The 19,096-nt window shown below is 47.3% G+C and overlaps 1 protein-coding gene and 1 long non-coding RNA gene across 5 annotated transcripts; one reads left to right on the plus strand and one right to left on the minus strand.

Annotated features, from left to right (window-relative positions):
• Positions 1-208: 208 nt before the first annotated feature.
• Positions 209-1,889, plus strand: LOC127338705 (homocysteine S-methyltransferase 4-like). Its single transcript, XM_071826990.1, has 4 exons — positions 209-596; positions 702-1,352; positions 1,448-1,519; positions 1,609-1,889. Exons 1-4 carry the CDS (start codon positions 354-356, stop codon positions 1,810-1,812), a joined length of 1,170 nt encoding a protein of 389 aa, XP_071683091.1. The 5' UTR covers positions 209-353; the 3' UTR covers positions 1,813-1,889.
• Positions 1,890-10,797: 8,908 nt separating this feature from the next.
• On the minus strand, positions 10,798-17,231 carry LOC127344569 (uncharacterized). 4 transcript variants are annotated; one of them, XR_007878069.2, is made up of 5 exons: positions 17,116-17,231; positions 15,674-15,791; positions 12,098-14,129; positions 11,706-11,836; positions 10,798-11,165 (listed from the first exon to the last, which is right to left on the minus strand). It is a non-coding gene; the product is annotated as an uncharacterized lncRNA (long non-coding RNA). The 4 variants fall into 4 exon arrangements; XR_007878068.2 differs by having other exon boundaries at positions 12,098-13,464; positions 14,083-15,791; XR_011756029.1 differs by having other exon boundaries at positions 11,736-11,836; positions 12,098-15,791.
• Positions 17,232-19,096: the final 1,865 nt, after the last annotated feature.

The raw sequence follows: 19,096 nt of genomic DNA on the forward strand, positions 1-19,096 counted from the left end.
TCCCCGCCAACAGGCGTGTCAGCTTGGAGCGGCGGCCACGTACGCCCCCTCTCTATCCTCGGATCGAGCTTTCCCGGCCGCCGCCCCAGCGAAGCGTACGTGCCGCCGTCCGAGACCTCTTGCTAGGATTTCTCGCAGGCAGCAACACCGGCCGGCCCCAGTCTTAAAAGCTGCTCCGGGATCACGATCTCGGCGCACTACTCCTCAAGTCAGTCTTAGTTCCATTCTTGGCATTCTGCCTTCTCCTCTGATCTTCACCGTGAGGAAGAAAGACTGTCCTATATACGTGATCGGCGTCGGCGGCGTGTGTGTAGTGTGCTAGGTGCTGAACGATATCGACCGGCTGGCCGGGAATGGGGCGTGGTGACGCATTCGTGCACGACGCCGCGGACACGCTGCGGCGGTGGGTGCGGGAAGCGGGTGGGTGCCTGGTGGTGGACGGCGCCATGGGCACGGAGCTGGAGGCGCACGGCGCGGACCTGCAGGACGAGCTGTGGAGCGCCAGGTGCCTCGTCTCCGCCCCTCACCTCATCCGCAAGGTCCATTTGGACTACCTCGAGGCCGGCGCGAACGTCATAACCACGGCGTCCTACCAGGTGACATGCTGCGCACGGCGCCCTTCTTTTCTTGTCAAAGCAACCCTAGCACGGTGACTGACCAGCAACCCTGTGCCCGTCCGGTGTACGTGCGTGGCATGGCAGGCGACGCTGCAGGGGTTCCAGTCTCGCGGCCTGTCGAGGGAGCAGAGCGAGGAGCTGCTGCGGCGGAGCGTCCAGATCGCGCAGGAGGCGCGTGCCATCTTCCTCGAAGGCCGGTCCAAAGGCCCCTACGCCGCGCGCGAGAACAAAGACGGCTCCACAGAGCGCCGGCCCGTGCTGGTGGCGGCCTCCGTCGGGAGCTACGGGGCGTACCTCGCAGATGGCTCCGAGTACACGTGCGTAACTGATTCGGGTTCATCATCTGCAGACTGCAGCGTTTGCTCTACTAGCCTACTTAATCAACGTGTGTGTATATGTAGCGGGGACTACGGCAAATCGGTCACCAAGGAAGCGCTTAAGAAGTTCCACAGGAGGCGGCTCCAGGTGCTGGCGGACGCAGGGCCAGACCTCATCGCCTTCGAGACCATCCCGAACAAGCTGGAGGCGCAGGCCTACTGCGAGCTCCTGGAGGAGAACGACATCCGGATCCCCGCCTGGTTCTCCTTCACCTCCAAGGACGGAGCCAGCGCGGCGAGCGGGGACCCCATCACCCACTGCGCCGCCGTCGCCGACTCCTGCAGCAGGGTCGCCGCCGTCGGGGTAAACTGCACCGCTCCCAGGCTGATCCACGGCCTGATCCTCGCCATCAGAAAGGTATGCACACACATCGCTGCTACGTCGACTCACGTCTCACTAGCTTACGGACTTTGGACACTTACTGGGAGCAACTCGTATCTACGTTGCTGCAGGTGACGAGCAAACCGGTGGTGGTGTACCCAAACACGGGGGAGACGTACGTGGCCGAGACCAAAGAGTGGGTGGTGAGTGCATGCGCTGCACGCTCGATTTCTTTACGTACGTGTTCTTGCATCATCGTGACACACCTATACATTTCGATCTCGCGTCGCAGGACTCGGCCGGTGGCGGCGGCGCGTCGGCGACGGACTTCGTGTCGTGCGTCGGGAAGTGGAGGCAGGCGGGCGCGTCGGTCGTGGGAGGTTGCTGCAGGACGAGCCCGGCGACGGTGAATGCCATCGCGCGGGCGCTGCGAGACGCCGGTGGTACTGCCGATGTCGACGAATACGACGATTTCCCAGCTGTGGCCGTGCTCTAATATATGGTGGTTCTGGGGTCGATTTTTTTTTTCCATCGCTCGAGGAGTAGCCCACAAGTGTACGTATATATGTACAGTAGTAGCCACCTAGGTGTAGCGACAGCAAGGACTGCGATATATCGATCGAATCGAGGGACGACGGTTTGTTGTGTCTTCTTGATCGGTGCATCGCCGTTCTAATGCTGCTTTGATCGGTGCCAGTGTGCCACCTACGATAAAGGAGGGATCTGAATATGAGAGTCATTTCTAACGGCACCGGTTCCTACCGGACGTCTATCCTCGCGATTTGTTTTAGTGCCTTTTCCCATATTTAGTGTGTATATCATCTCGAAATAACAAGATTTGACTACAATTTCACTCATCTATACCTAATAATAAAGGAAGAAGCGTTTCCGTGGTTTGGTCCGTTGTGGTTCCGTCGTCCAATCTTGGTTTCGTCCGTGGTTTCCATATCGCACGCCAGAGAGATTGTATATTGCACGAAGTGGCTTCGAGTTGGACCTAGCACCGGAACCAGGGACGGAAAAGAAACGTGACGATTCCAAATTCCAAATCATCACGCGAGCTCTCTCCTTTAAATTGAACCCAATCCCCGCACCTCTCGACGCCGTCCTCCTCGCCGCTACCGAGACCCTGCCCTCTACGCTGCTAGGCGTTGCGGTCGATTTCCGTGGTTGTGCGAGCACTGGACTCGGCTGCCAAGGAGCTCGCCAGGCTGTGGCCTTTCAGCACCGCTTGATCCGTTCGGTGTTATGGCCGCGACACCGTCGGCGGGAGGAAGCGGACGCCCAAGAGCTGGTTGGCCTTGCCGGTGGCGACGCGCGCAAAGAGGAGCCTTCACCGGCATTGGTCGTACAAAGAACGGAGGAAGAGGTTGAATAGCTGTGGAAGGGGGTGCGACGAGGTCTACTGGAGATAGAGGAGGAAAACAACGAGGATGCTGTGCAAAATTCTCCACCTGTGCTGCACAGCGTGAGAAAGCAGATGCATCTGAGGCACCGCTTCCCTGTTTGCCTGGTGGTGACAGTCTGACAGAGGAGAAGCCGTGATGGTTGCAGGATGTGGTGCGCCTAAGCTTAGATTTGTTAGCTTTGAGGAGGAGCAACAAAATCAGATGTGTGAATAACCGGAAACAAGTTCGGATGCTTGAGTAGTGGCAAAGACTATGGCCATTACCCAAAGCAGCAGGCAGGAGTGAAGGTTCCCACGGAAAAGAAAAAGACCGGCCGTGCGTGCTGCTTCCCTGGGGCTGCTAGCCAGCCTGCTGACACCTGGTAGGTCTGAGTTGTCCAATTCAATGCATTTGATCCTTCGCTTAGCTCTTGACTACTGGATTTCAGCAAGCAAGTTTCTATGAAGAGAAACCTGTCCAGGTAATATAAATCAGCACTAAGAAGTGGAATATTCTTCTCTTAACCGCTCAGCAAGTACAGATGTAATTGCTATCCAAAAGAGACGAGCACGCACCGGTAAATCGAATATAGTTGTGATGGCATGAGAAGAACTGGAACCGAGTCAGCCTTGCCTTTGTCTCATTCTCAAATTTCCTATGTGCTCTTGTTTCCCGTCGCTAAAGCTGCAGCAAGGCACACAACAATTTTAGGGAAGAACCATGTCGAAGCATCAAAGTTTAATATTCAGGTACCTTACTTTTGCCCGTTTTTAAGCAGGAGCGATGGTCTTTTTGTCAAGACGGATAGCAATTAGGATGTTTCTTTCAGAAAATCATTCCACTAGGAAGATCAGAGTCTAAAGGATAATGCCAGCCGTGCCCATATCTGTGGCACATTTTATACTATAAAATTTAGTATTGGTGGGATACTGACAACACATTATAGTTATATTTTTTCTGTGTCACATTTTTTATTTTAAGATGTGACGCTACATTGTGTTTCGCTCCCGGTGCAACGCACGGGCAAATTTTCCTAGTCTATACCTAATAACAAAGAAAATAAGGTTTCCGTGGTTTGGTCCGTTCGGTTTCCGTCGTCCCTCACGCGTTTTTGGTTTCTTCCGTCACGCTTGTTTTCAATCGTTAATTTTCGTTTGCTGCCCGCGTGAGAATTTGTTACGAATACGCTCCAGTCTGTGTCGGAATAGGAAGCGCTTGTCCTGGGCACCCACGTCTAGGATTTTTTTCGCTAGGATGAACCGTCCAGGCGTAGACCACCCATCCGAGCAAACCCAGGCAACCACGCCTCCTCGCCGATCAGGAGCATCCCGATCTGGAGGACAATAGGCCCGACGCGGTGATTGTTTCGTCTCCAACACGATAACCGAGAGCAAATTCCAGCCACGGGAGAAAAAAACTATACGTGACATTGACCATAATCTCATGGCCGGCCGTGGGCACAGTACGTCGATATCAGCGGCTTGATTGTGGACATCTTCGTGCAGCCCGGAGACTCCGGCCGCCACCGGTAACTCCGCACGCAACCTGTAGAGAGACGATCGCCCCTCCAACCTTTCAGACTCCCCCGACGAAGCCCCACCCTCGAACCACTGCGCTGGCGTGGATTCGTACTAACCCAGGCATTGACTCTTTGTACCACCGGCGTGGACACCGTCCAGCACGTCTAGCTGCGAGGGCAAGGCATCTGCTCAGCAGTTAGCCGCCAACATCATCAATAGACTATGGTGGCCATAGTCAGGCAGGGCACGCGGAGTCCGTAGCTGGTAGACTCTGTCTTGGCCCACAAATCTCTGTTGACGATGGTGAAGCAGGAGCCCTGAAATCAGTGCCGCTAAACCGTGCGATGTGCAAGACGCCGAGTGCCTTCAGGAGCTTCTCGTGGATGATTTTCTCATCTGATAATCTCACTTGTCACGTTGGTCCCTGCAGGATGATTTTCTGTCATGATAATCTCACTTGTCACCTTGGTTAGACGTTGGAGATGCGGCTAGATGCGAACTCCGACACCAATCTCATAGTCCATCAACCTGGCTATCCGGATGTCTAGCTTATTTGTTTCATTGTTCTGTCGTCTCTAGCAGTGTATATATGTGAGTTAGAAAGTACTCCACTATAACTAACTTGATAAATTACATGGTATGATTTACAGCTTGAGTGTCTACAACAGAAGGGAGAACTGCCAACGCATCACGGTACAAAAGCCACTCCTTACGCTGCTGTGTGATTTATTCATTTGAAGCGACCTTTTTAATTGGCAAGAAAAGGAAGTGCGTGTCTGCCGAGTTTTTCACGAGTTTTTAAAATGTGAATCGTCCCTACAAGCCAAGTTATATTATTTATAACTCTTGGCCAAAACATGTTTTGGTCAAGGAAATAAAATAGTATGCTATGATAAAATAGCGTTGGCCTTAAAATACGTTGTTAGCATGCTATAAGGTGCTATAGCATGCTATTAGCGAGGCTTTTTACACTAATTATTTTAGCGTGGGCTTCCCATATATGCTATAACTTGCTATTAGCGTACTCTAGGTACCCTGTGTGTCACTGCGCGCCCCCACGAATGGTGGCTTGAAAATAAATCATCGTCGGAAGGCCGCCTGAAGCAGTGGTGGACGATGAAACTCGGCGGAGCTACAGTACAAGGAATCCTTATGTTTTTATGATATGCATTGGATATTTACTTCATAATATTATGATTTTATAAGTCATGCTAATATTTTCTTCTAGATTTGGTATAAGGAATTCTTATGATTTTAAGTAGGACAAATTTTCCTTGCATTTATTTGTTTTCATAGGCTTTTTAATTTTGCATATTGTAAGAATATTGCTGATAATAGGTTTTTAATTATAACTTTAGCTTTTTTCATTGCAATTACACCCTCTTACACAACACACGTCCAAGGGTGTTGATGGTTCTGGAGTGGTGCTTATTTCGTTGGAGTTGTTTGATGCGTTTTCTTCTCCCGGTGCAACGCACGGGCATATTTCCTAGTCTATACCTAATAATAAAGGAGTTAACGTTTCCGTGGTTTCGTCCGTACTGTTTCTGCCAAAATTTTCGTCAACTACTTTTTTGGACGGATTTACCCTCCCACCAAATCGCATATAACGTACTAATGCCACCGTACCGGTTCTTTTTATTTTCATCTGTCGCCTTCCCAACTGCACGGTCCCTACCCAATCGAGATCTCCCTCGCACACGACACCCCCGGCCCCGGTTCTCCAATCCCCAGTTCCCCACCCGATAACTCACTCCAGTAGTTCTCCTTCCCGTCATCGGTTGTCCAGGCCACCAACGCCACCCCGCAACAGAAGAAATCTTCCCCGCTCCCGAGATCTAGCCCATCCTGCGGTTGTGCCCCTCCACCTTTAGCGGGTCGCCGACCCAGCGGGCTAGCGCGGATGTGGACACGGAGCTGCGCAGGCGCAGTGAGCGTGGAGAACTGGCTGCCTATATCGACCTCAGCACGGCGCGGGTACAGGAGGAGAGAGTCCTCGAAGGCTCGAGGGAGGGAATTGGGTGCAGGGGGAGAGCTCGTCGGCGAGTTTTCTGCCGCCCGGATCAGGCGCGACCGCCCTCCTGAGGCAGCTATCCCGCATGAGGAGGCCGGAAGCCTGAAGATGTTGTACGGGAAGTGCTTCTGCCGCCCGTGGGGAGCACGGCTGAGGCCCTCTTCCTAGCAGGCGGCGGGTCGGGATGCAGGGGAGACCACCAGAAATTGTAGGAGCCTGAGCGGCACGGCGAGGTGGCACCGCAGGGGAAGGAGGCAACACGGGGATGCTACACTGTCTTGATGTCCGGCCACTGGAGCTTCCAGCGTGCCCGCGATTGTGATTTCAGAGCAAAGAGAAGCACGCGCGTGGACTTCTCGTGTCCAGGCTCTGCTTTGGGAATGATTTTGGGATAGATTTTAGGATTGATTTTGACCGATCAAAGCTCGGTAGTGGGTCGCTGATTGGCTTGATGTGCTTGTGCAACGCTAGGGAGAGAAAGAGAGAATATAGCTCAAAGTGCTCTATGGAAGCCATTCGTCCAGAGTGGCTCACGTACTAGAGGAGCATCAGTTTTGGAGGTTCCAGTTCAGTTCAGATGGAATTAGGCACAATATTTGTACAGCTCATACAAATGAGTTGTCCTTTTACTTGCATCTTGAGGATGATTCAAAAACTAGGACTGACGATGCTTGTAGCATGACATGATGATTCACAAACTAGGAGCCAGCGAGAGAAGCATCTGCAGCAGCCACTACCATTGCCTACAGCCCTGCAGGAAAGTAAATTCGTGTTTGATTGATTTGATTAGCCCCATATCTACCTAGGAATAATCATAATGCCTCCGGTTCATATTAATTGACTCTAATATAGATGTATCTAGAACTAAAATGTGTCTAGATACATCCATATTGAAGTCAATTAATATGAATCGGAGGGAGTAGTAGATATTCTTAACAACATATTCACATAGATGTGGACAATGATATGTATTCATTTTTTTTTTCTTAATCATTCTTGATCAGAAAATTGAATCAATTGCATTTTCTACATATATTAATTGGTGAAGAGGATTCCCTCCCATTTTTATGCTTCCTAGCATCCACCAAGTTTAAACTACATAGAGGTGACGCCCACCATCGTTACAAGTATGTGATATTACACGTCGATTCAGCGAGGGGCTCTCAAGTTCAACTTGTTATGGCTCATCGTGATCATCATGAATATGAGAAAACGTGACCACCGCCGTTGATTATGGGACGTGTTGGAGCGTTGAAGTTTTCGTTTTTCCCGGTGCAACGCACGGGCATTTTTCCTAGTATCTAATAAATAATATACCATATCGAAGCAAAATAAACACGAAACTGAAAAAATATTTGCACGAATCACGAAGCTACTACCGGTCAGATCGAGACCGGTAGGAAATGGTGACGTTAGAAAATCCGCGTCCATCTGAATATGCACTGCTAGCTTCCGTCCACTACGGGAGAGACGGCGTGTGCCAACGGCCAAATGTCGGGGCCGTCGGCACAGAGGCCCTCGTCGACCGGCGACGGAGTTGGCCGGTGACACACCGACGGTCACCCTCGGCGAAAATCTGGCCGTCAGCACAGGATGGTGGCGCCCGAAGGTCACCGTCGGCACACGCACTGACATGCGGGCCTAGCCGTTGGGGCTGTCACGCTGCCGTCTATAATGTGCCGATGGTGGCCCATGGCGCAACCACACCCGTCGGCACAACAACTGACTGATGGGTCCTCTATCCTGTTGTGCCGACGGCTACCCACGGCACAACCACGGCTGTCGGCACAGCAAATGATGCCCCACCTTCTTATTTTTACATTTTTATTACCCATATAATTGTTAATCCCAATCATTTTTATTTGTTTATTTCTTTCTCACTGCTATTTTGGCGAACCCCTTTGTGGGAAACCTATATATGTATAAGGGCGGTATAGATCCCCGCCGGAACCCCGGTCTAGGGTTTTCCCAGAAATCGAGGATCGGAGAGTGATTTGAGATGGTTTTATATCCAAGGCTACCCCCCAGGTGTGTCCGGCTTCTCGGACAGGGGGTTTACACTTAGGCAGATTCTGCATGTATAGGGGGGAACTCCCTCGGAGGTGAACCGGAGAGAACCTTGGGATCATATGTGATGATCCTTGTTACCACATGTACCTATGACCTAACCAAGCTCAAATGGAGGCATATGCCTACCGAGAGACCCCCGATGGGATGCAGTCAAAGGGATAGACCGCGCGGTCAACAGAACTAGGGTTTCGTCAGAAATCGAGCCTCGGAGGGGGTGAATGGCCCCAAAACTTATGTGTGTCCACATGGCATGCACAAAAGTGATACACTTAAGAACTTAAGACCTAGACACGATACAAATCACTTAAATAACTAGACCCACACACATACCAAAGCGCTTAAAGAACTAGACCCACACACGAACCGAAACACTTAAAGAACTACACCCACACAGGAACAAAACACTTAAAGAACTACACCCACACACGAACCAAAACATTTAAAGAACTACACACGAACAAAGCACTTAACACTGGGTCGACACATGACCCGCTAGACACACGGACTCGACACACACACATATTAATCCGTTGTCGAAATCTTCGTCCTCGCTGGGGTGTCCTCTGAAGCGGTACTTGAGAGGTTCCACAACCACCGTTCATCATCCTCCCCCCATGTCGACGCCTCTCCTTCGGCGTACTCTGCTTCATATTCGGCCCTCCTCTGCCGCTTTCCCGCCCTCCTCTCTCTCATGTACGTCTGCTTATCCTTCCAGAATGTGCGCGTGGCCTCGACGTCTCCGGGATGGTCTCTGCGCCACTGTGCCATGAACTGCTCGTCCGCCTCGGTGGTATCAATCCACCGTTGGCCAGACCTGTACCGCCGCGCTTCACCCTGTGAGCGAAGTAGCGGCTCAGTAGAGAGACTCTGAGCTTCCGTCGGAGACCTGACCTCCGGGAAGTTCATTTCGTGGCGCGATCGGCCAAACCTCCAAGCCGCAATGTCGTATGCGCGGGCAGCAGCCTCCTTCGTGTAGAAGGTGCCGAGCCACACAGACCCTTAACTGTGCCAAATGGCAGGATCTGTGCCGACGGTGACACCGTCGGCACAGCCGGCCCGCTTCGCGCGTTTTTCCCAGTTCAAATGGGCACGGTTTGCCGCCGATTCTGGGAAAAAAAGGTGAAACTGTGCCGACTGCACAGCTGGGCACGTTGACGGCAGCCGGCGTGACGGCGAGTTGGCTGTGCCGACGGTGGGGTGGCCGACGGCCACGGTCCAGCCATCGGCGTACGCCTGTGCCGACGGTGACCTGCTACGCCAACGGTGCCTGCGCAGCCCCCGACGCCAGCTGTGCCGACGAGGCTACGCCGACGGTCACCATCGGCAGAGCCTGTGCTGATGGTGCAATGCACTGTGCCGACGGTGCGGGGCCGTCGGCGTAGCAGGTTGTTCCCGTAGTGGTCTAATGTTTCGCTGTTCTGTCCGCCGGTTGTTTTACATATCACTGTTTCTGATTTAAATCGTTTTCTGTACTTCGTAGAGATGCGGGCCCCCTCTAGGCTGAGTTCTCGAAGCTGGGGTTTGTTAGGAACCCGTGGCTTGGAGGTGGGCTGTTCTTCCCTCCTGCCAGATCTAGCGACCTTTGGGAGGTCGTGGACACTACTACACGGTAGGGTTTTAGGGGCACTTTGCCCCGGGGCACTTTTCAAAATGCCCCTAAATACCCCCCTTTAGAGGCACTTTGGCTAAAATGCCTCTAATGCTTTACCTATTGGGGCAGTTTAGAGAAGTGCCCCAATTGGTATATACATATTGGGGCAGTTTGGAAAAGTGCCCCAATTGGTATATACTATTGGGGCAGTTTGGAGAAGTGCCCCAATTGATATGTACCTATTGGGGTAGTTTGGAGAAGTGCCCCAATTGGTATATACCTATTAGGGCAGTTTGGAGAAATGCCCCAATTGGTATATACCTATTGGGCAGTTTGGAGAAATGCCCCAATTGGTATATATCTATTGGGGCAGTTTAGAGAAGTGCCCCAATTGGTATATACCTATTGGGGCAGTTTGACAAGTGCCCCAAATTCTGTAGACGGAACAACAAAAAATTTAAGTGCTCAGTTATAAATAATATGATTGCCTACTAAACAACATCAAATTATGTCGAAACTACAGAAACAACAGGTATAAACATCTAGTAATAAAAGCAGATAATTCAAACACTTAGTTCCTACAAACCCCACTAAGAAATGCTTACCAATGACGGGCCCTTTTGCCTTACCAGCTTGCCCATCACTAATATGCAGTCACTGGTAAAAGGTTACTAGTGACGGGCATTCACTGGTAAAAGGTCACTGGTAATGTTATCAATGACAGGCGTAATCGTCTTGCCCATCACTACAATATTCGTACCAATGACAAGCACATTGTATTTTCTGTCACTACTAAGTTCTTACGAATTAAAACAATTATATAACCAGAATTTATTTTTATATACAATGCCTCCAGAAAATTGCATACATTCAATATAAACTCAAAAACTATTCAATCTTCAATAATGTAACAGAATTCATTTATATACGATGCATCCAAAATTGCATACATTCCACATAAGCTAAAAAATTGTTCACTCTTCAATATCTGTTTGTACATTTATATCGTATATCCTTCGTAAAAACTACGACTGACAATTGAACTAGAATAACTAGTACTAGACAAGTGAGGCCGATGACCAATGAAAAGCAAATCAAATTAATTAGCTACATCATTGGATAAACAAATTGCATAAGAACAAGCACAGATATAGCACTTCATGTAATATAAGAAGCTCGACATAGGCCTCGAGCATGTTGTTTTTCATAACATCAAGATATTCTCGAGTTCTGATTCCAATAACGACATCCTCACTCTGTCGTGACCTATACAATATAGGTACAGGCTCAAGTCAGTAAGACTGGAAGGACCATAACATCAGAACAAATCAGCAAACATGTCTAATGTATCTCATTCTCTACTTCCTGTGAAAAGGCACGCCATGTGAGTTCAGTTTGGCTAGGTTGTAAAATGTGCAGGTTACAATTAACGAAATAATCAAACTAAGCATCAATCATGTTGGCCAATCACATAGTCGGACCCTATAAAGCCTACAAGCAGATTGCATCATAGAAACTTAAATAGGAACAATACTACATATTTATAATTTATCAGTACTACGTCAGATGGATGCTTGAAGACCTAACGTGACAGGCTTAGCTAGCAATTTTTAAATACAAACAGAACACTTCTATTATGGAAAATAGATATCCATGTCCTAGGTGCACGAGAACACTTCTATTATGGAAAATAGACATCCATGTCCTAGGTGCACGCTCTAAATATGACGCAACAGAGTTGTGGAGGTAACATGGCGATAGGTAATCAAACATTTAGCTCTGCAATTCAATAAGGTCCAACCATACCATATTAGAAAAGCATGGACAATATCGTGCCTTGGTAACGAAGTATGTTGCCTATCAAGCAGCGCAGCTGTTGATCCCTTCTCAAATGCTCTTCAAGGAATGTAAATTGCTTTTTTAAATGATCTAATGAACTGAAATCCAAATAGAGCAACCAATGTTAGTTCAATGAATTTCTCAGTGGCTTATGTACAACCTGACTGACTCCACACAACAAATGACAAATCGTAGAATGGGTAAGTAGTACATGATACACATCAGACAAGAACAACTGCCACATGCTTTGTTTATCAATTATCAGCATCATCAGAAGAGTAGAAAACTAACCATAACGAACATATATACATAGATTCTATTTTATATACTGAACATTGACAATACTGAAAAATGCATACCATGTTTCACGCAGAAGTAAACTGGCAGGTAAGATAGTGTTAGTAGAATCATCTCGGAACTGAAAAAGGCCCTCCACTTCAGTTGAGGATATTAATCAAAGTAATAAAAGAGACTTTGCACCTTGGGTACATGAAGACAGTTGGCTCAGCACCCTCAAGAAATTCCTGCAGCATACTAGACGGACATGCGCGCTTCGCTGCGCCGGCTGCCTCCCGTTGTTGCATGCGTGGGCTAGCACGTTGCATTCCTATGCGTACGTTTTATATGTTTCTGTTTCTGTTTCTACGAAAGCATCTTAATGGCACAGGTAACACAGTGTAATGGATCCGAGTATAGATCATCTAAACAAAGACATCAAAGCCAATTGGAACATAGTCTATTTGGTATGATCTTTTGAATTTTGCTAAGGAATCATCCATATTGTATCCAGATTTTGACCATGTGTTTCTTTATTACATCATGTAACCTATAGCTAGGTACACTAAAACATAACCAAACAGGAGGTCGTAAAATAGAGTACTGAATCTGTAACTAAAAAAGGGGCATCTTCCAAGCTGTTGTCGCCCGGGCTTTCGCCATGGCCCATATGTTTCCTTATTAGGGCACATGTAACCTATAGCCAGGTACAACCAAACATGAGGTTCTAAAATATAAAGGAGTATTGAATCATAACCAATAAGAGGGGCATCTTTCGTCGTGGCCTCGCTCACAGGTAGCACAATTGCCTTTGATATCTCACTTTCTCACAGGTTGTGGCTTTGGTACCGTCGCCTTGACGCCTTGCTTCAGCTCTGTTGGTTGGTCCTTCGACCATTTGAATTCCGTCACCTTATACATAACTTTTTATCCCCTGTATATTGCACCACAAAGCTCCTTCCTTTCACGGCAAAAGAAAAACTTCACGAAAGTACTAATGTCAGCATTGTGGCATGACCATGTTGTGCAAACTAAACAAATTGCAGCCTAAAATTAGAAAGAAAGAAAAACATTGAATAGTTTTATGGCACAGTGTGGTGCCACAATTGTAAAAATATTTGGACATGTTGTGTTATTGTACAACAACTAAGAATATTCTTGGGAGCATGTATGTTGAAACGAAATAAAAAGAATCAAATTTACATTACCTGAAAGAGAATAGAATAACAACATGAAGGCAATAGACATAAATCAAATGAATGTGTTTTACTTTCTTACCCCGAGTAGTCCCATGAGGCTGACGAAGTGAGATAAGACACATGGACAGAAAAAACAACATTCATATCCAAGCTCTGAGCCCACTATGACAATGGCAACTGGAGGAGTTCGCCCCACCTTCGCTCCCGTGATCATTTCGAGGGGAGAGGCAGCACTGCCATATGAGTGCCACCTTCAAACACCATAAAACCAGGAATATATTATGAAAATACTCATTAATAAAGATACTATTATCAGATAAAATGTGTAGAAGTGTAGGGCGCAAGCAAGTATTATGAAACCACATGATTAATGACAAAATATCTATAGAATGGTTTTTATTTTTTGCAAATATTATCGAATGGGTCAGATTGACCCAACCAACCAAACTAAAAAATACTTAAGGTAGCAACACATCCATTATTTAAAATTGCCACGACTGAAATATAATGCACGAATAATTGCCTAACTAAGCACATTTGCATGGAGTCAACTTCGAAGATTTGAAAATATCTCCAACGTAGGATATGTTGAAAACTATTATCATATAGAAATTTTATAAGTGTAAGGAGGAAGCAAGTATTACACAATAGAAAGCCGGTGATATTTTAGATGAGAAAGAACACTTAATTAAAATACTACTCCCTCCGATCCATTTTAATTGACTCAGATTTAGTACAAAGTTTGTACTAAATCCAAGTCAACTAAAAGGGATCGGAGGGAGTACAAAAATGGATGCATGTGCAGAAGCACCTATTATTAGAAATCTGATTAAGATTAATAATGAAGCATTTGAACATATCATTAATACCTAATCAAGGAATGAGCTTGTGTCATCACACTCTCTGCATCTAATTACTGCACAGAATCATCAAGCTACATTAGTTTTGGTAGGACATCTTTTCCAAGCTTAGGAAGTAGGAAGTGGAGGGGCATAATTTTAGCAGAGAGCAATATACCAGTGCCAATAGAATTTTACATCAGGTAAAGTATCTATATTCTTCAACGCGGAAACTTAACTACATTTCATATCAATTCACCACCACACCAAGTACTCTAGTTGAGGCAAACAATACCTTACAATCAAAACCAAACAACAACAATTAATGGAATATTTAAGGATGATCACTACAAATCTCCTATACACGCCTTCCAGCACCAGAACTACATAAGCATGCAACCTCAATAATATCACATGCTAACAACTATACTAACTAAAATTCTACACTCATCAATTCAACACATTAAAGTCATACTAAAGCACGTAGGAGGGTTATCTAGAGGTGCCTGTTCACCACATGAAGCCGAGGTACTTGAGGGTGCAGGGCATGGAATCGAGCGAGCGATTGAAGAGGGGGTGGCCCAGTGTCTAAGTCACAAAGAAATGTAAATCATCGCTGAGTTTTGGTCATCCTAGTTGTTTCCCTTATCTCAAATATCTCATCATTCCAAAAGAATTTTTTTCCATTAAAAAGCAAGACAACTTCTTCTATCAAGTCCCAGCTTGAAGTAGAAGATGTGACTATGGATGCCTAGATGAAAGAAATCCAGTTGTAGAAGAGAAATGTAGACGTTCTAACTACTGGAGTTGTGCACCAAAGGAACAATGTGTGGCCTTTTGACATTTTCAAAAAGCATCAAACACCAATTCAAAGATAGGTATTTCATCGAAATTCTCTGTATAAAAATATACTGTGTAACTTTAGTGTGTTGCGCAAATTAGTGGTACCATATATATATGAAGTTGTGTTATACAATTCGTGCATTCTCCATAAATATGGCAGGTTGAATCTATGCATCAATAATAATATCACAACTTCATTTTAAATCTTCTAAGACTAATAAAGGAAACACAGAGTAACAAAAGAAAATATAATCTGATTTCTTCACATGCAGCCAACATTACGAAAAATTTAATGAGGCGCATTCGCTAAGAAAAATCCTAAATGGTGATATCTATCATACATGTATCTTCCAGGTCATGATAATGAACTTGAGGTCAATAGCGATGCAAAAACAGAAAGATATATGAATTACAGTAAAAATGTATAGTTCAGAAAAGGGCCAGTCTACGTAGAAAATATCAAGATAGAAAGGAAGATGAAATATTCTCTTAAGCATTACACTACAATCACTCAAAATCAACTAAAAAGGAACCATGCAAGAATGCCCAGGCGTGTACTGTATTTTCAGAGTAAACCTTGCTGTCTCTGGGAAGTTTTCGCGCCCAGAAAAGCTGGTTATTTTCCAACTATATATCAACATGCTAGAGTTAATTGACTAAATTTACCTGTGGCGATTAATTTGGAAGTAGCGGTGGATGTTTCTATTTATCAACATGCTAGAGCTTATTGACTGAACTTACTTGTGGCAATTAATTTTGAAATACTAGTGAATAATACCGGTCGTCAGCTTTGACGTGAAGAGTGGCGCTATGGCCGGTATAGTGATGGCCAAACGGGAGCGGCTCGCCGCCGATGTAGAGCAGATGAGCAAACGACAGAGCCTACTCCTGACAACCTGCAAATAAAAAATGCACCACAAACAACCAACATGGTTTAAAAGATGAGCCAACGAACCCCAAAACAACACTAATTAATAACTAAATAGCAAAGAGTATGTGTGTTGCTACGAAGCCATAGTTGAATTAGTTCAAGGATATATACAATTTGAAGTATGTTAAATATTTCCAATGATAATGCAAGTCAAATGAAGATATTTTTTATAAGTGGATAGTCAAGTGAATGTTCAAAGTGAACCTTTGTAACTTCTCGAGGAAAACGGATAGCAGTAACATTTGGAGTGCGCTCTACTACAACAAAGGGAATGTAGGGGACAGAGAAAATGAACATGACTAAATTGGAAGCTCGGGATGGTTAGTATTGAAGCCACTATTGTTATTGTTGGAAACATAGATAGTACATGGCGAGGCTTTGTCAAATTTCTATTGTAAACTACTAAACTGTGTTGAGATATATCATATCATGCCACTTGTTTAGAGGAAAACGCATCAAACCAATAACACTTGATGGACTAAATTTGAAGGAACCAACATGACAAAATACTCAGTGGTATCAATTGACAGAAATAACAAGGGATACTAGTATTAGGTTATTGGAAACTAGTATCAGAAACCAGAAAGAAAGTAGACAGCTTGGAACTCTCCACACTTCAGGCTAAAAATATCGTTTCTCTAAACCATGTGTGCCCTACTGCTTTTTTATTGGTCTCAGCAAAGCAGATGTACTACTAGTCCTCACCTTTTTTTGTACTAATCAAGTTTTATTACCCGCCTACTTAACAAGAAGCAATACAGTGATGCATAATAAGTAGAAATGTCAGACAAACCGTGATCTGCAAGGTCAGCTAGAAATGCAGACACCATAGATCGTTGATCAAAATCTGCAGGTGATCATCTACCCAGATCTGCAAGATCTGATGGGGATGTAGACACCAGAGATCGTCTAGCTGCTTACTTTCTCTTTTCCACTTACCAAGACAACTAATTCTGAGTGCTTAGGACTAGTCCTTGCAGAAATTGACCTACATAACATCAAGAAACGGAGGGCACAAAGCGCTCGCTCTTCTCTACCTAGAGTCCAAAGAACCAGACCAGAGGATGGGAGGTGGACGACTGGGGAAACCAACGCACTGGCGGGATGGCACGGAGCTCGACTCGCCTGACATGACTGACAAAGACGAGGGTGGACGATGGTGATGTTGCGGGTCACCGCCGGTGCTACGTCTGTGGCGGCCCGCAACCAACGAGGAGAAGGAGGACTAGAGGAATATGGAGAAACCCTATGGAGGGGAGGATAGGGGAAGAGGCAAGGGAGGAACTCACCGGAGAGAAGGCCCTCTTGTGTCCGTCGGCGTCCCTAGGTCAGCGTCCGTGCCGTCGCCTCCGTCCTCGAGACACACTTTCCCGACGAACTCACAGGAGATTTTGCTTTACTTTTTTTAGTGGGCCTCCCGTCCCGTGTGCGATGGGCTGAGAAGAAAACGGCCTCGCGCGGAAAATTGGGGGAGATTTGATTATAACCCCCCCTGGCTGGGCTCACTTGGATCATATACCCCATTATTTGTCACTCTGGTTCTCAGCCCCCCCAGCTGGTGTTGATGTTGCTCATACCCCCCTTTGGCATGATTAACAAATGCATCAGCATATAACCATCAAACAGAAATATGAGTAGACATATATACCCTTTAGTGCACAGCCATCACACCTTTTGTCAAATCCGGCTCCTCCCACTCAAATCTCCATGCCAATCTACCACAATATTTAGGGTTTCTACGATTTAGCGAACCGTGCGAGAGAAAGCAAGCCATAGCCATGGAAAAAGGAAGGGGAACCTTGCCTTACCTGTGAGCAGCAATGGAGGGCGGCGGATCTGTGCGGGGGAACGCGGTGGGGCGGCGGGGCGGCGGGGCAGCAGGGCGGCAGACAGCGGCTGGAGCTCCCCTAGCGGCTCGGGCGGAGTACAGAATGGGCGAGCGGGGGACGATTGGAATGAATCGCTGCGTGCCCTCCCCTGTCCCGTGTACGTGCCTTGCAGGGGGCATATTAGTCAAATAGAACAGTTTTCTTTTATTAAACGTTAATTCAGCAGCTAATTAGGGGAATAGGGGCAATCATCGAGAATTTAGGCGTGGTGGGGGGCTGAGAACAAGGCGAGCCCAAATCTGGGTTTATTATCAAACGCGTGCCAACTTTGGGGGTCAAAAGCAATTCTCCCGAAAATTGGTGGGCCGGGAAAATAAGGATGGCTGCGTTGACTTTTCTGCTCCCACAATTTCCCCAGGTCGAGCGAACTCACCCGAGCACCGGTGACCATGGAGGAGGTCCTAAGCACCGGCGATCCTAGCGCCGCCGCGATCCGTCTCCTCTAGCACCGGTGACCTGGAACCGGCGTCGTCCATCTTCTCCCCCGCGACTCCTCTTCCCACCCACGACCCAGACCACCGCCTCGCGAGGACGCCGCGCGGCCGCGACCTCGTCGCCAAACCCTAGCTTCTCCCTTGCATCCGATGCGCAGATCGCGGCCAGGCCGCCTCCGGCTGCCTCCCGCCGATACCGGCGCCCCGGCGCGACGCCGCCATGGACCCCTTCGCTGGATCCATGCCTCAGCGCCACCCTACATCACTCAAGCGCGCGTGCCCGCGAAATCCTAGCCGTGGGGCTTGGGCTCGCAACACGGTGCCCACGCCCGCGCCTCCACTACTCCCCTTCCTCGACCACGAGCTTCCCTGCCTCCCTAGTCCCCTGCTACCCGACGTCGACGACTACAACCTGTTCCTGTCGCCTGGGTGGCCGGGACCTCTCCCCATCGTGGTACGGTGATAGGCTACGGATACCCTCCCGTCTTCTTCAGCGACCTCGATGGCTTCATCCACGATTACAACTACCACTGTAAGCTATTTCTTCTCCCTTCAATCTCCCTTGTGCACTGTGATGGTTCGCCCAACGAGCTGTAGTTAGTTTTAGGTTTAGGACTATGGTGTTGTTCGCCTGAACAAGCCATGTGTCTGACATACCAACATCTATGTATTATGTTCTGCACATAGATTGTGCCTGCCACATGTGAGATGTAAATCCCAGTTTTGTGCTTTGAATGTTCGAGGTGAAAGCCGCTAGTCACCTAGTGTCTGTGAAGGCCAATATGATTACCAACTTATTTATGTTTGTTGAGCTATTCCTCTACCACAGTGACTAGACTAAGTACATTTTATCTCTATATTCTATGCAGGGTACTCCTTCTAATGCACGATTTATCCCAGTTCGAGCTATTTTCTCACCTATACTAAGTAAATATATATTTTGTGGC

The sequence above is a fragment of the Lolium perenne genome, chromosome 3, assembly GCF_019359855.2.
Source record: "Lolium perenne isolate Kyuss_39 chromosome 3, Kyuss_2.0, whole genome shotgun sequence".
Lineage (NCBI taxonomy): Eukaryota > Viridiplantae > Streptophyta > Magnoliopsida > Poales > Poaceae > Lolium > Lolium perenne.

Coding starts and splice junctions, on each gene's coding strand:
- LOC127338705 (XM_071826990.1), top strand. CDS start 354: ATGGGGCGTGGTGACGCATTCGTGCACGACGCCGCGGACACGCTGCGG. Junction 1,353..1,447: donor TGATCCTCGCCATCAGAAAG/GTATGCACACAC, acceptor ACGTTGCTGCAG/GTGACGAGCAAACCGGTGGT. Junction 1,520..1,608: donor CCGAGACCAAAGAGTGGGTG/GTGAGTGCATGC, acceptor CTCGCGTCGCAG/GACTCGGCCGGTGGCGGCGG.